Source organism: Chanodichthys erythropterus, chromosome 10, assembly GCF_024489055.1.
Source record: "Chanodichthys erythropterus isolate Z2021 chromosome 10, ASM2448905v1, whole genome shotgun sequence".
Classification (NCBI taxonomy): Eukaryota; Metazoa; Chordata; class Actinopteri; order Cypriniformes; family Xenocyprididae; genus Chanodichthys; species Chanodichthys erythropterus.
This window is the reverse complement of record NC_090230.1, coordinates 15,353,890-15,370,991: the sequence shown is the minus strand read 5'-3', so window position 1 is coordinate 15,370,991 and position 17,102 is coordinate 15,353,890. Positions and strand designations below refer to the sequence as shown.

The 17,102-nt window shown below is 35.9% G+C and overlaps 1 protein-coding gene across 1 annotated transcript in view; it reads left to right on the top strand.

Annotated features, from left to right (window-relative positions):
* The window catches only part of ell (elongation factor RNA polymerase II), a 39,749-nt gene that overhangs the window by 2,807 nt on the left and 19,840 nt on the right, over nt 1–17,102 (top strand). The window contains exon 2 of the mRNA XM_067396174.1: nt 15,321–15,365. Within this exon, the coding sequence (XP_067252275.1) occupies nt 15,321–15,365 (45 nt within the window). The remainder of the gene's footprint in view (nt 1–15,320; nt 15,366–17,102) is intronic.

Below are 17,102 nucleotides of genomic sequence, written 5' to 3'. Positions count from 1 at the left end.
CTAGAAGTGAGTGTGCTGTAGTTACGTATTCTAAGTGTATTAGCTGTGTTCAGATTGAAGTGGCACTGCGCAGACCGATCGTTTTATTAGGGATGGGCATTTTTCAAAACTATTGTATTTGAATATTTGGGCTCATACAAAACAAATATTTGAATATTAATTTATTTAAATGCCATTTAATGTGAGACACCCCCCCCCCCCCCCCCACACACACACAATTTGTCATTTCTGATCAAGCTTACGATTAGGCAATATATACAACAAGTGTAAGTTGTATCTTAAGGTTTTCTTTTAGTTGTAAACATTACACAGTATGTGTAAACAAAAATGTAAAGAATAAAAGCTTTTAAGCTTAAAGGAACACTCAACTTCTTTTGAAAATAGGCTCATTTTCCAACTCCCCTAGAGTTAAACCGTTGAGTTTTACCGTTTTCAAATCCATTCAGCCAATCTCCGGGTCTGGCGGTACCACTTTTAGCATAGCGCAGCATAGTTCATTGAATCGGATTAGACCGTTGGCATCTCTCTCAGAAATGACCAAAGAGTTTAGATATTTTTTCCTAAAAAACCTAAAAACTTGACTCTTCTGTAGTTACATTGTGTACTAAGATAGACGGAAAATTAAAAGTTGCGATTTTTGTAGGCCAATATGGCTAGGAACTAATGATATCACACACTGCCTGTGACCCCCTGCTTGCACAGGGAGCGTGCCTTGCAACCATGGAGACATTTGTGAGAGGTGCTGCGTAATATCATTGCACTGCTGCACCCATTGTACGGCAGCAAAGTTCCTTGATTATTACGCAGGAATGAGTATAGTTCCTAGCCATATCGGCCTAGAAAATCGCAACTTTTCATTTTCTGGTTGTCTTAGTACACGATGTAACTACAGAAGAGTCAAGTTTTAAATGGGGGGGGGAAAATATAAAAACTCTTTGGTCATTTTTGAGCGAGATGCCAACGGTCTAATCAGATTCAATGAACTATGCTAAGCTATGCTAAAAGTGGTACCGCCAGACCCGGAGATCGGCTGAATGGATTTGGAAACGGTATAACTCAACTGTTTAACTCTAGGGGAGTTGGAAAATGAGCCTATTTTCAAAAAAAGTGGGGAGTTCCTTTTTAAGCAGAGCGAACGGGGAAAAACGTTAATAAAGCAGACTGCGCTAGTTATTGTACAGAACGCTGATACACTCAAGAGTCAGAATATAGTTATCATGTTTATATTGATTGTTTTACATGTTCATGTTGATAAAAACAATATCCACGTGCTTGGGTGAAAGTTGGCTCCACAGTCTGAGAACAATAGGTAGCACCGGCTGCAGAGAAAACGTTGTCCGCTGACGGATGTTGCAGGGACACGAAAATAATGAAGCCAAGTTTCTTAGAATGCTTTGTGTTTTCTGTTCTTAAACCTGTCTCCCTTAACGCAACTTAAAGGAAGAATATGTCCTAAGATCATTTGGCTATCTGATAAGGTATCATCTTGGCTCACTCTGGGTACAGCTGTGCTTACCTGCAGTCGTGATGCACAGCTGTCTGTCCTCATTCGACTGGTGTTTGGATTTCATGTGATTTCTGATATTATAACTCTGTTTCATTGATTTATTTGATTTATTTATTTGAAGTAATTCCATTTTGTAAGATCGTTTAGTAAGATCATTTTGATCAGAGTAGTTCCAAAGTTCAAGAGGCAGACTACAACCTTGTGGTCAAATGCAGTCAACTTGTTAACGTCCACAGCGCCACCTGGAAACATGTAGTAAAATTCATGAAGCCAAGCTTCTATACTTTAAAACGACACCTATTTTGTGTTGGTTAAGCAAGTGGTTAAGTAACGTGATAACTTAATAGCACCCCTGCTTCGGATTTACGAGGTTAAGATTAACGTTTAATCAATCAATTGATATATATATATATATATATTAAAAAAAAAAAAAAAAAAATTTGTTTCGTTTTTTTAAATATTCAGATGAAATCTGAATTTAATATCAGTGAATCTTCAGAGAATATCATAATTTTGACCTCTTAGAAAAGTAATGGCTCATTCCTCAAGTTACTTGCACTGAGAAATTTTGCTTAATTCAGACAAATTCAATTATTTTTTTTTTTTTTGTACGTCTGCCAGTGATGGCCAGATTGCATCATGTCTGCATTTTGGTTTCCTGGGGAAAAAAATAGATTGTCTGTCGCTTAGTCATCTGTTGAATACTGTATTAGGAAGAGAGCTGGATTTTACCTCTTCGGTTCTTGATGCTTGATGGAGAAAAAAACGGTGATAACCAGAATGACTTGGCTCTGCAGATAAATGGGTCAGCCATTTTACTGGGCCGCCTTGGCCTGTTGTTTCTATGTCAATAGGGAAATGCGTTGTTGCATCTTGCTTAATTTCATCACGCTAGCTTTTTCTGTTTGTTGTAACTTTGAGTCCAAAGGTTTTGTCTTGTCCAACAAAGAGTTGTCACACACAGAAAGCAAAAATTGTTTTCAGTATAAATATTGAATCTAAATTGAATCTGTTCATATAAAGATATTGTGTCTCTTTGGAAAATTTTGACTAAACCAAATTTATTTAATTTATTTTTTGGGTGAACTAAACCTTTAAGTTATGTCATTGTTAGTGATGCATCTATCATGATTTTTCATTGCCATTTATTTATTTTTAAATTTTAATGCAAGCAAATTATCTGATATCGGTTGCCCATTTAACATTAAATTGTCACTGTATGTTGTAAGAGTAAGAGTGACGCACATTCGTACAGTGAGAGTTCGTATGAGAGTTCTGTGTCTTTATTAAAATCAACACATTAATGATTCATTATTTATTCCTTTTTTTTATTACCTGGCCCGACCCGCGGATTATCCGCAGTATGGCAGTATCAGGAGGATGCTGATACCCCTTTTCCACCACAATTGTTCGTGTTCTGGAGCCAGAGCCTGTGCTCGTGCAGGCTAACTAGAGCCTGTCAAGAACCGGTTGCGTTTCCATAGACGTGAGGAACGAACACTGATGAAACGCTGCTGTGTCGTGTGTTGTACCTGTCCATAACTAGTCTAAAAAACATAGCGTGTTCCCGTGTTTCTGCAAGCAGTGCGACACTTCTGTTTTCTGTTCACAGTATCTGTAGTGAACCGGCTGCTCGCATAAACAGACGTTTCTCACCCATCCATTCGGCGATAAACTGAAAACGAAACCGTTGATTCACTCGCCCTCTCGCACATAGGGTCTCTCTCGCGCACATAGTTTTATATATTTAGATATAAGTATAAATAACAATGTAGTGCAATGTTGCTTTCGCTGTCTCGTTGAGCAAGTATTTCTCCACCCCCTCTCCCCGGCTCCGTTCTGAGGTATCGAAATTTGGTACCGAATGACAAGACACTTTTCGATACTCGATTGTATCGAGACCATTAGATCGGTACCTAAAAAGTAACGAGTTCGGCAACCGGCCCTAGTAAGCATATTTATTTATTTGCTCTATTACAGGTAGCGATGCACCGATACCAGTATCGGTATTGGGCCGATACCAAGCTCATGTACTTGTACCCGTAAAAATACCCCTGATACCAAAGACCGATACCTCACGTGATGTAACTGACAGAATTTTCTGTGCACAGAGACACCGGCGGCAGTGGCAGAAACAATGTTAGCCTCAGGGAAATACAAATACTTAAGAATTACTGATGACAACCAACACATTGCGAACTGCATGCAAAATGCGCTGAATGACAGACCAGAAGCGCTTTTTTTTTTTTTTTTTTTTTTTTTTTTTTTTTTGTGATTAATATATAATATAATATAATATAATATAATATAATATATAATTATTCGTGAAATAAAATGGATCATATCAAGGTCATATTGCTCACTCATCCCGTATTCCACCATGAGAAATCTGGTCACCCTAGGTTGTGTTCACAGTGTTATGTTCTCTAATATTAGTTTGGCACCTTTTAAAAAGCAGGTTATAATAATTATTATTATTATTATTATTATTATTATTATTTATTTATTTATTTATTTATTATTATTATAATTATTATTATAATTATAATAAAGTTTTATTAAGTATTAAGTTTGTGACAAGCACATACAAATTATTACTCTTCATTGGAGTAATAATAAAGAAGCTGTCCGTAGATCACTGACAAGCTATGCAATATTGCGTTCATTAACGAAGGCGATTCATCTGCGATAATGAACAAGATATTGCGTGGCTTGTCAGTGATCTACGGTTCTGTCTATTAAATGACGCTCCATTTGAAAACAGGTGATGGCGATTTAGCGGTAATCAGGGAACCGGCTTTACTGACGATATTCGTGTGACAGTCGCATGCGATATATCGCCCAGCCCTTATAGTTAACCAATATTACACAAAGAGCGCCGTTTTTGTCCAAATACCAGCATGATTACAAATGTGATATTGATTTTATTCAGCGTACAGTTTAATGAACAAGAACGTCATATCAAATGACTTACATTTTAGACACCAAATCGTCGGTTTCACTCTATTTCGCCAACGGAAATAGTTCCAAACTCCACAGAATTGTTTTGCGTCTCTAAGCAACACTTCCTGAATGAATCAGCCGTTGGATAATCGGGTGAATCTCAATGATTTGCTCATTAACAGTGATTCACTGCCACCTACTGGCAGGTTTAACTTCACATTTTAAAGTGTCTTTTTCATTTTTAAAATAATTTCAAATAACAGTATCTAAAGTTTTATATTTTCAGCATTTATGCATCTGTAACTGCTCTTGACTGATTAACTTTAATAAAGTTGAATCTATAGTTATATAGTTAGCTATACATTAGATTTCTGTACCCCAAAAAAAAAAAATCTCTTTAAATCTACATGAAAAACTTAACTTATTGCACTTGTTTCTGTTGCATTTATTTTTGCTATTACTCAGAATTTGATTATTTGTTTTATTACTTAAATTTTAAATATTGTAAGACAAATAAACAGTGAGTTAATCTTGTAGCTTTTGGTGTCATAACCCTATTTATTAAGGTAACATGTATCAAAAACAATAACTAGGCTTATTTTATAGGCCCATTTTGTTTTTACTTTTATTAATTTTGAGGGGCCAGTGAAAATTTTGGAAGGGCAAGTAAAAATTTGAACCACTGGCCCAACCGGTCCAGCAGGAAAAATCCTTAGCGTTGAGTCCTGAAACAGCACAGCGGCTCCAGACAATCAAAACCCAGTGTACTCTCATGAGAAGAGGGGTCAAAACAGTTTTCAGGCCTTCCCACTTAGCTCTGTTCAACGCTGGAAAGCTTTTCTAATATAAACGCGGGTCCTAAAGCGCTTGCCCAGGCATAAACCTTCATTCCCGTGATATTGTTTTGAGCTGTTTTGTTTTGTCCCATTTTTCGTTCTGCATTTTTTTTATTTTTTTTATTTTTTTATTATTATTTTCAAATCTCCCTCTTGCTCGTTCTGTCTCCTCGACCGTCACACGCCCCATAATGCTGATTTGTTAGGTGTTTGTTGGTGGACTCGGCCCGACTAGCTTCCAAACAGTGTATTAGAAATATTAAAGTCCCCCTTTTAATAAATGTATAGGCATCGGTATCGGTATTGGCGAGTACCAGAAAAAAATATCGGTACTCTGTCCTTAAAAAATGGTATCCGTTCATCCTTAATTACAGGCAAACAGTTGACACTTACAGGTACAGGTAACACATTGTAAAAGTTATATTTGATTATTAAATGAGTAACTTCAATCACAGCAACTCATTTTACTATCCTTCTAGCCCTTTATTTAGATAAAATACTTCATTTTGTGAGGAACATGGCATTTTGAGCAGCATTTCCCCACTATGTTGACTTTGACTATGTCACTGCAGTAGACGCATATTGCAGTATTAAGACTAACAATTAATTGATTAATTTTTGTTAATTTAAACAAAGATCAATCATGGTAATTTGTGTAAATTGACATCCTTAGTCTGACTTTGTGAAATTATGACACACAAGACACCTGCACAAAGCAAAAACAGCAGACCGACTGAATGAAAATGAAAATCCACTCTGACACTAGGTGGCGCTTATGGAACAGCCGCGGTTTCTTGGGGTACAGCAAAAACACTACTTTATATGGAGATAAGAGGAAAAGAAAATACTATTGAAACTTTTCTGAAAACAGTCAGTTCCCTTCAGAGATGCATTCATATAAACCTCCGCCCCCAATTCAGTGTTTAAATTTTTCCTATATTTCGAGCATCGCAAACCGGGAGCTTGCTGTGCCTTGTACAGTATTTTTCTCTGCTGGCTGTGTCTTTGCATCTGTCTTCATTGTGTTCTGTCTCTGGCCTGTGTTAATGTCCTGTTTACAGACTTTGCAATCATTTCCCAAAATCTCATTTGTGTGGAAATATTACAATGCAATTTGTGTCTGGAATAGAGATCAGCCAAAATAAAACTAAAAACGAGACCGTGATAACTGAAGATCTGAGTAATGGGTGTGCTGAAAGGTAGGAACGTGCCGTAAGATGAATGGCTACAACAGATACCAAATTCTAAACCCTACCCTACACTCTGACAGGCAGCTTTCGCAGCCAATTATAAAGGCCCTACCTTTCGTCACACCCATTACTCCAACCTGCAGATACGCACACACATGCACTTGCTAAAAACTGGCCATTTCCTTTTTATGGCCAGTCGACCGGTGCATCTCTAGTCATTGTCAAAATCAAGTGTTACTAAGTCAATGAGTATATGAACTAGTAATGAACCAAATTTATTTATTTTTTTTCACCAAAACTGATTAAATTTTATCCAAAAAAACTAAACTTTAATTTAAATCTGTTAAGGGTGTCTGGTTCACAGGTGATCAATCAGTCATTGGTTAAGTTCTTCGGCAACAAGCCGAACTCTAGCATTTCAGTTGAACTCCAGCATCTTTTTGGTCACTGTATAATGCATCCACACTTATGGCTTATCCAAGTTGTGTGCATTCAATACATGCTGAAACAGTCAAAACGTGACATCAGAGAAATGTTTATTTTTCAGATGAAATGGTTTTGAAGGGCCAAAAAGGCCATTAAAGGCATTATTTTGGTCAGTAAACCCACCAAAAGCAGTTTAGCTGAATATTTTGTTGCTGAAATTCCGGTGCATGACTAGTTTAAATTGGTGTTATTTATAAGGTGTTCAGATTAGTACCTTTACTGTCAAACTGACAAGTTGATGGGACTTGATTTGCCATTAAAAGGAAGTCGAAGCATTGGCACAAAGTCTTTTAAGGTGTCAGTAGATGAAGTAATTCAGAGGTTGTTCTTGGATCATGGGTTGGTGTGAATTTCTACATTACGTTCCTCTGAGCCCACGGCGGTCCTCTGGAGAATAGTCTGTACAGGTGTCTTCGGTCAGCAAGCTGCTGAAACAGTCATTAATGGGGCATAATGATCTCGAGAATGTTTATCTACTCCTTCATGGATAAACTACATTACACAGTGGGTGTTTTGCCTCTGTGTTTGGGGTCCGGTGTTATCGACTAACATAATGGCTTGAGTGACACTGAAGGGGAAGCATAAACGGCGGCGTCTTCACTTTCCTCTTAGTTTGCACATTTTTTGCAGTTCCACAGGTGATTGCCATTGATTTAACGTCGCTCAAGTGATACCCTTATCTGACTGGTTTCAGGCCTGGTGCTTAAACAAGTTTGCAAGTGGTTAAAAAGGAAAATTGAAAATTGAAAAAATGAAATTGTCATTTACTCACCCTCATGTTGTACATGACTTATTCTTTTGTTGAACACCAAAGATGTTTATCAAAATATCTTTTTTTTTCATACAAGGTCAATGGTAACTTATCAAGGTAATGGGCCATCAAGCTTCAAAAAGGATAATCAAAAAGCACCATAAATGTTTAATGAAAGTGGTCTATGTGACTTATTTTTCACTGTATTCTGAAACCAAGCAATAAGTTTATGTGAGGAACATTGCGAAATTTGTGTTTTGAGAATCATCCTTGACAGTTGTGGCCATCATTCAACTTTCTTTGTATGGAAAAGAGCAGCTCTGACATTGTAATAAATGGCTTCTTTTGTTTTGCATGGAAGTATGAAACTCTTTTTGAAATGGAAAGGCATGAGGGTAAGTAAATGATGACTTTGTGTGCTTATTTTAAGCAGCATTGCTAGACGTGAGGGTGAGTAAATTATTTTTTTCTTTTGCAACTTTAAGTAGAATTGCTAGTAATTTTACATAGCAACCTAACTCATAACTAGCTAACTTAACTTTTCAGTTGTGTAACAATTTTAATCTTTAATCTTTTTATATATGTATATGTATGTAGCTTTTCCAGTAATGAGAATTTTTCTGACTGATGGCTTTTGAAAATCTGAATCATTTCATTTTATCAGTTTTAGTGAATCACTTTGCTCTGGTAACTCATTTTAATTAGGAAGTCCAAACATAGATTCGCTGATTCATTACTCTGTAGAGTTCACTAAAGTTTCTTTGTGTTTCTACTTTTTTCTTCGCATCATTATTAAAGATGATGCAATGAATTTATTATTTGAGTTATATTAATGTTCAAGTTTGTTCATCCTAATGTTGTTGCTAGTAGCTTGGCAAAGTACGTTTTCACAGGAGCTTCCAACACTTATTTTAAGCACCTGAAAATGTGACTCAAGACTTGTGTATTTATAATGACATGTGGCGTTGATGATATTCTCATAACATCTTTGTCCATTTGTGAGGCTGTACTGAGACATTCTTCACAGCATTGATCGCAAACCTTGTTGCTCAACCTGAACGCAGTAGATGGATTAGATTGTGACTGGATTCACGTGGAGGTCAGCCACTGTGTCATGGATATTTAAGGAATGCTGATTCTACATTTTTCAATGCTGAAACTAGGACCTGGTAAACCAGAATTAGTGCCAAATATGACTCTGAAATGTCAGGCTGTCATGAGACCACTGCACTTTGTGTTCATTTCCGTGGTTCATTTTGACCTTTTTTAACTTGAAGTCTGAAATTGCTGTTAAACTATTTCACTCCTGACTATGGTAATTTGCATATTGTGGATTAAATATCATATTTCAAATCTGAAATTTATCAAACTCATGCTTGTTACAAACAACTTTTTCATTCTTTTTTTCATGAGGCCTGGTGTCCTTCCTGAACCACTTCCCTGTGCTCGGCAATGCTCAGAATACCCAAAAGCTGATGATTACTTGATGGCTAATAAGTTATGAGGACTGATATTATAAGTCCTAGATAAAATAAATATAAATGATCAAAAATCTGAGGAAAAAATTTATATATAAAATGTATAATAAGAAATATGCTTATCTAGCTACTTGCATAATATTAATTATATTATATTAAGGTCTGTAGTATGTTGACTGGTAATATAAATCTAGACAAAATAAATCGAAGGAGAAAAAAAATATAAAAATCTAATTTATCAATATGCTGCTTACTACGTACACAGCTATTATATATTATATTGTACCGGTCATCATATCACTTATGAGCTATAACAAATACTTTGGTTTGAGGTCAAAATTTCCATATCTGTGCATATCTAGCCTTGTCCAAATTTAGTGCCAGTGCACCGCCTAGATCTGTGTTGTGTGGTCCGCTGGGGTTCCGACTGTGAGTGTTGGTCCGGAGCCACCCTCTGTCCCAAGGTTAGCTCTGTGGAACGTTCTGGGCTCATGTCCCAGTGAATAGTGACATGTCAGCAGCCCATTCAAATGAACAGGCTGAGGGTTGCACTCTTTTTAGGGCTGTGGAGAGAGACCAACTCGGGTTGATGCCTGCATTTATAATGCTTTTGAGATCTGATCATCATGTTTATCCCTTAAATATATTTCAGTTTAACAAGGAACTAACAGGACTGAACAGTAAGGTTCTTTTTTTTTATATATATATGTATATATGTTCACATTCCCTGACAACATTTTCAGCTTTTTCCCTGACCCCATATTTTTATAGATATAATTATAAAAATTAATTACTACATTTTATAATTGTTAGAAATAATATGACTGAGAAGTTCTGATAATTAAATTGCAAAAAATTTACACACTCAATTTTACTGCTATAAACTCAATGGCAGTTCTACACTTCATAAACACTTGCTGGAAATCATTACTGATGTTTATAATGCATCTAATTCGGAGTAGGCGCCATATTTAATTTTTGTCCTGCCATCAACTGACCTGAAATACACTCACACTGGCCCCAGGCCTTCGGAACGTCCTTATTGTTGAACCCTAAAGTATTAAATCTTTCAGCATTCACAGCCAGGCCTAATTATCCTCTGTTGCAGTTCATATGAATCTGATTTGACATATTACATGAACATAACTGGACATTGTCCATATAGAATATACATTAAGCTAATTTTTCCTGTGTCCTTATTTCTCTGAATGTACAGATGCCAGTAATTACTATTGTGTTGGATTTTGACATACACAGCCTGTGCCTGCAGTGTAATGTCTTCATTACACGTGCATCTCAGAAACAGATGGAATCAAAAGGATGATTTATTCATTTCCTGATGTGAGCTAGAACCCCATGGACTGAGCTCTGTGCTTCAATGCATCTGTACAATTTGCCGAACTGGATGAAATGAGCCATGATAACATGCCACTGCAGTCTCACAATTTCAGCTTGGATAGATTGAGATTGTGACCAGTTTTGCATCTTTTTTTTATATATATATATATATAATTTTTAGAAAGCCAGATCTGGATGAGATTTCTTTACTTGCTCTGGGACTTCAGTTAACCAAGTCTCCATGTTGAATATTCTTGCAGTGATTAAAACGGTGAAAAGCTTAAGCCAAGTTGTACAAACACCGATTTATACCTTCAGTGTTTGTGATGCGTTTTAAGAGGATCTGTTTAGCTGGTCTGAAGGCCTGAAACTTACAATGTAGTTAGACATTACAGCGCATTGGTCGAACTTAAGCTGCACAATTTTTGAGATTATTTTTAAATTGCGATTTGCAATGCATTTTTCTTTAAAGAGATCCAGGATGCACAATTTGGACAAAAGTGTTGTGAAAATATATCAATATGACTATAAAATAATAGTAGTCTAAAAAAATTAGTTTTACAGTACAAATTTAAAATTATGCTAATATACTAATATCTGTGGTGTAACTTCTTTGTTTCAGATGTTAAGCCATTGAGCTTTCATTTTGGAGGGAAACAACACATTTTTCCATTTCGCTGCACTACTTTTCTATAGTTTTTCCAAAGTAAACATGTTAGACGGACATCATTAATTCGCTTTTATTCGCTTAAACGCAGTCGGTTATGTCTTAAGTGAACAAACAGTTGGTAATTAAGTCACATGTTAAGCCTGGAACACACAAAGCCAAAGGCCGGCCGTCTGGCCGTTTTTGTTCGTCGACCAACTAAGTTTTCTCAGTGTGTTCTGCACTGTCGGATGAAGTTGGTCCTCATCTGCTTTTTCGGCCAATTCGAAATGTCGGCGTCGGAGCTCATCGGTCCATCGGGCCATCTGATCATTCTGATTGGCTGTTCAGATACTGCCACCTGCTGGTTCGGAAAGGCATTTCATCTCCCACAGGCGCAGAACTGACGTGCTACTTGGCCGTCGGCTGTCTAACGTTGGTTTGGTATGTCAATCTTTCGTTGCCACTAGTTCGTCGACGTCAGCTTGGTGTACTCCAGCCTTTAGAGTATATTGGATCCGTGCATTAGGTCTTAAAGTGATAGCAACCCAATAAACCTGCTGCTTTGTTTCAAAGTAAATGAAAAAAAAACAAGACAGAAAAATCACTCGCTGCTCTTTAGTGGATTTGAGTTTAATTTATACAGTGAAGACTTCACAGGAATACTATATTTAAGCTCTGAATTGTTCCTAATCACCTTTAAGAGAGGAAATGGATTGTTGCGAATGTTGCTTGCCAAAAAATTGTCAATTCATGATATTTTATTATCTCAATTTTTATACTTAAAATACATTTAACTCCCCGCCGGCGCTTTTTGCAGAATTTTTTTCACATTGCAGCAAAACAGACTTAAAATACTCTGTCATTTCTTGTCATAGAGACATAAGTAATAAATCAATTGAAACTACAGAATGTCTTTTATTTGTGTACACTCATAGTAAAAACACAATGTTGTGCTTTTTGTAAAATAAAGAAAACTAACATGATGCGTGATCTCTCCTCTCCCTCTGAACGAAGTCCAATCTGATAGTTCTCAGAAAATGAACTGTAACTTATGAATACTAATGACAAAAAAAATGACACTTATGTCTAAAGAAACGTTAATGTCAGGTTTTAAATCGTGCAAGTCAAATCAAAAACATTCTGTGTTTATGTAATCTGTATGAAAAGAGAGCCATGTCAGAAGTCAGAGATTCAGCTCATTATCCGCTAATGCGGCCACGCTCACGGAGCCAGCGCTATTCAGACGCAAATTCAGAGGCAATACTTGTATGCATTCTCAATCGCGTATTTATTGTCTTCAAAAGTGTTTATTTGTATGTTAAAGCTATGGTTAGTGATCTCTAGAAGACATGCCATTAGTTCCCAGTTCCTTTTCTTCTTTATATGAATTTGTGGCCTAAAGGTGTACAGAGTGCCCTCCGGCTGCAAGTATGAATTGAAAACACAGTATCCAGCACTCATAGTGATGACAATAAATATTACTTCTCAGTATAGAAAATTGACATAAATATATACAAATCCATCAATATTTCTCCAAATGTGCATTCTTTTAAGCTAAAAGCCTATATGAAATGCCATAGAGGTAACATCATTGTTCAGACACTTTGCATCACAGAAATACATTATATTTTAAAGAATCTAATAGATTACCATTATTTTAAATTGTAATATTTCACAGTATTGCTGTTTATGATGAGCTGAGACATTACAGAGGGCTTTTTTTTCACAGCCTACCTGACTGAAAGGCCTCATTAATATGGAAGTCATTTCAGGTCATTATTATGTGATTCTTTTGTCTGCTCAGGTGTAAATGGCCCATTATTCATGATGATTCACGCCTCCACGCATACTGTGTTTCTTGGCAAAAAATGTCTTACAAAAACTAAATCAATATATTGTTTTATATGAAGGAGTAGGCAGCATAATTTTTACATAATTCTGAAGCAAAAACTCTAGTCTACAACCTCCAATACCCAGAAGTCTTGTGAACACAGATTTAATATACTTTTTTTGGCCTTATTTCAGATACTTAAGTTTTTTGTTTTTTTCAATAACCACGCATAAACATTATTCCTTCAAAAATACAAACATGTACGTACATGTTCCTCACATATTATTGTAGCCTAGTTTGTGCTGAATACAGTGTAATGACACTTTTGTCATTTTATGTTTATGAACAACTGAAAAAAGCACAAATGTCAGGGCATGTCAACTTCTCCAAGCCCCAAATCAGCCTCAGACTCCAGAGGGTTAAGAATAGCTAAATATCCCCAGTGGGTCTGTTTGAAGCCTTCTATTCTACATTCTGTTGATCTCTTCAGAAGAAATTTTTGATTTGCCTAGGCTTTCAATGGATGGGCAAGAAAAGGGAAATATTAAAAATATCCATGACAGTATATGTCCCCGTGGTATCCAATATTGATACTTTTCAAGGTATCGTATCGAAGTTAGAAATTCCAGTATCGTGACAACACCAGTAGTGATACTAGCCTAGTCACTCCAAAACACCTTTAGTTCTCTCTGCTGGTATAATCTTCCATTTTTCATTAGTTTTCTTTTTTCTTTTTCTTTTTTCTCCTCAACGGCATTATCTGAGGAAGGAAGTGCGACATGTTTTGTTTACACTCAGTGGTTTAAGAAACGCTTCCTTCCAAGAAACTAGCCTTCAGTGAGTGTTACGACTAACCAGAAAAGATCTTCTCAGACTCCTGTGCAATGTTTTTTTTTGTTGTTGTTGTTGTTGTTGTTTTTTTAGTCTGAATCATCAAGCCAGACATTTATAGCTCATCTACCTCGCTAATTAGCACCAAAGCACCTTGTTTGAGATTCAGCCATTTGATTGTTCTGGTCCATTCAATCAGCCAATCAGCCTTTTCCGGCCCAGCATTAATGTAAGTGGCTCGCGCTCGGATTGATCCGTCAGCCCCAGGTGAACCGAGTGTGTTTACAGAAATTGCTTTGATGTCGATGAATACTTGTCTATAAAAGATGAGTTATTTAGTATGAAGTGGGTCGTAGGTGGCATGATTGCTTGCTTTAACCAATGATGGCTGGAGCTGAACCCTTCATATTCATGTAGTCTGCACTACTCGAGGGTATGTAGCCGATGTAGTTCACTCCCGTATGCAATTACTCCAGAACTCTATATAAATGTCATAGACCGCATTTACTGAGTGCCATGGGTCTGATCTGTTGACATTGTTTTTTTTTTTTTTGTTTTTTGTTTTTTTCTTATAAACTTATTTCTTATTTCACATGCTCCCGTCTTTTGAGTGCCTGCTGAAACCGTTTCCCAATATAAAGAGCTTTAGATCAGGCAAGAGCAGACCACATGGCTCAACTGAGGAATTACTTGCAATGCGTCCTCTTATTGCACTTGTACGTCCTGTATTTGAAATCTGAAATTCCAGACGTGGTTTTGGGGGTGTATTATGCAGCACTTTGTGGAGATTTTCTAGTGTTGATCAAACAGTCTTTGTGTTTATTGGTGTTTGATTCCTTCTTGAAGTATCTGAGAGTATCTTGTAAATTTAAACTGCTTTGACTAATGGAAATGCCAGTGCTTGTCAGCTTAAAATGCATAACACATGTTTGATTCCTCATTTCATAATTTTTGCTTCAAAACATGCTCCGTTAGTTTAAAAAAAAAGTGTTATATTTTAGTACTGTTTATATTAAATAAGTAATATTTGATATATAAATAGTGTCATTAAAACATAATTGTTTATGATATATATATATATATATACATATATATATATATATATATATACATACATACATACATGCATACATACATACATACATACATACATACATACATACATACATACATACATACATACATACATACATACATACATACATACATACATACATACATACATACATACATACATACATACATACATACATACATACATACATACATACATACATACATACATACATACATACATACATACATACATACATACATACATACATACATACATACATACATACATACATACATACATACATACATACATACATACATACATACATACATACATACATACATACATACATACATACATACATAATGATATAAATTGACTTTGATTTGTTGTATGATTTAATTTATCTTGTTTGTTTTGCAGGGCCTGACTGCTAAACCACTAATAGGATTTACAGGAAATCAAGGGGTGAGTATGCAACATTTTTTAAAAAACCTTTTGTTTGGGGCCATAAACCACTTGAAACATTGATTGTCATGTTCCATCATGGAGCCACAAACCCTGTGTGAACCTGGGACTCTCCCCAGTTACTGTGAAGTATCCTGGTTGTGTAGGTAATACAAAAGCATTAAGACTTTGATGGCTGCGTAGCAGGAAGTCATCACATCGCAGTAACCACAATATCCTCTGCTCACTGTTGCCAAATCAGCAGTATATCCATGCTAAGTCATAGACGGCTGTTGGTGTGGAACGCCGACTCTTTAAAACAGTGATAGTGGTCGGGACCCATTTTCTCAGACCTATACGGAACAGGAAGTGGTTGATAAATCAATCCTTCAAAACCCACTACATGTTTTTGTTTTTTTCATGTGCTCTAGCTCACCCTAGACCTGAAAGTGAATGGACCAATAAATATTCATGTTGCTGTTATCTACATCTCATGTTGATGAATGTGGTTTGTCTGCCTTGCACTGATTTCAGACCCTGGAGCCATCTAAAGTCGGCATGAAATCAAAATTGACTTTGTTAGCGCGTGTTACTAGTTTTGTGGTGAACAATTCATCCGTACAAGTTGATTCAGAAAAAAAGATCAGTGTAAAAAGTGTTGTAATCTTAGATCAAAATCTGAAAATGTACTTCCCCTCTAGAATGGCTTTTCTTCTCTGATGACGTCAGTTTTACAGCTTGGGTAGGACCTCCCCTCCAACTTTCAGTCTGCTGCAAGCTTTGACAACGAGCTGAAGGGAGTGCCCACTTTTCTAGATCAATCAATTCCCAGCAGGAAAAAACAAGCCACACCCTCTATTTCTCATTCAGTATTCCGTTTCACTCGGAAAATACTATATTTCAGATATATCTGTATTGGCATATACCGCAGATATGCCACCGATATGAACATTTTCAGCATGCACATAATATAAATGCAAACAATATTGGCCAATATATCGATATCGGACTTGATGTTTAAGGTGTATGTTTCCCAAACTTTTAGACAATAAACTCACAAATCTGCCATTTACTCAACCTCATGTCTTTTGAAACTGATGTTATTTCTTCAGTGGAACACAAAAGGAGAAGTTGAGGAGAATCTACAGGTTGCTTGTATAATTCTGGTCAATACCAATAAGCCAAGTATAATTTTCATGATTTGGCCAATAACCTATAAATGTGTTTTTATATTATATTATATTATATTTTATATTATATTATATTATATTATATTATATTATATTATATTATATTATATTATATTATATTATATTATATTATATTATATTATATTATATTATATTATATTATATTATATTATATTATATTATATTATATTATATTATATTATTTATCTTAAAAAAACTAAAAATAACATACAAAAGTTCAAATACCAGAAAAGTGCCCCCAGACTCCCCTAGAGGGACAGAGGTCCACTCACCACTAGGGCTGTGTGACCCAAAATTTCGATTTTAATCATGATTTTGACACACACCTGCTTTACATGCTTTACATAAATGCATTCAGTGTGAAACATATTTCCAAAGGAAACCAATTAGAGCTTTATCAAAAAGCTGTAACATTATTTTGCCATATGTCTGTTCTAGAGACATAAGTAAAGTTGTAACAGAATGTCTCTAGAACAGATATATGGCAAAACATATTAAAGGTGCCCTAGATTCAAAAATTGAATTTACCTCGGCATAGTTGAATAAC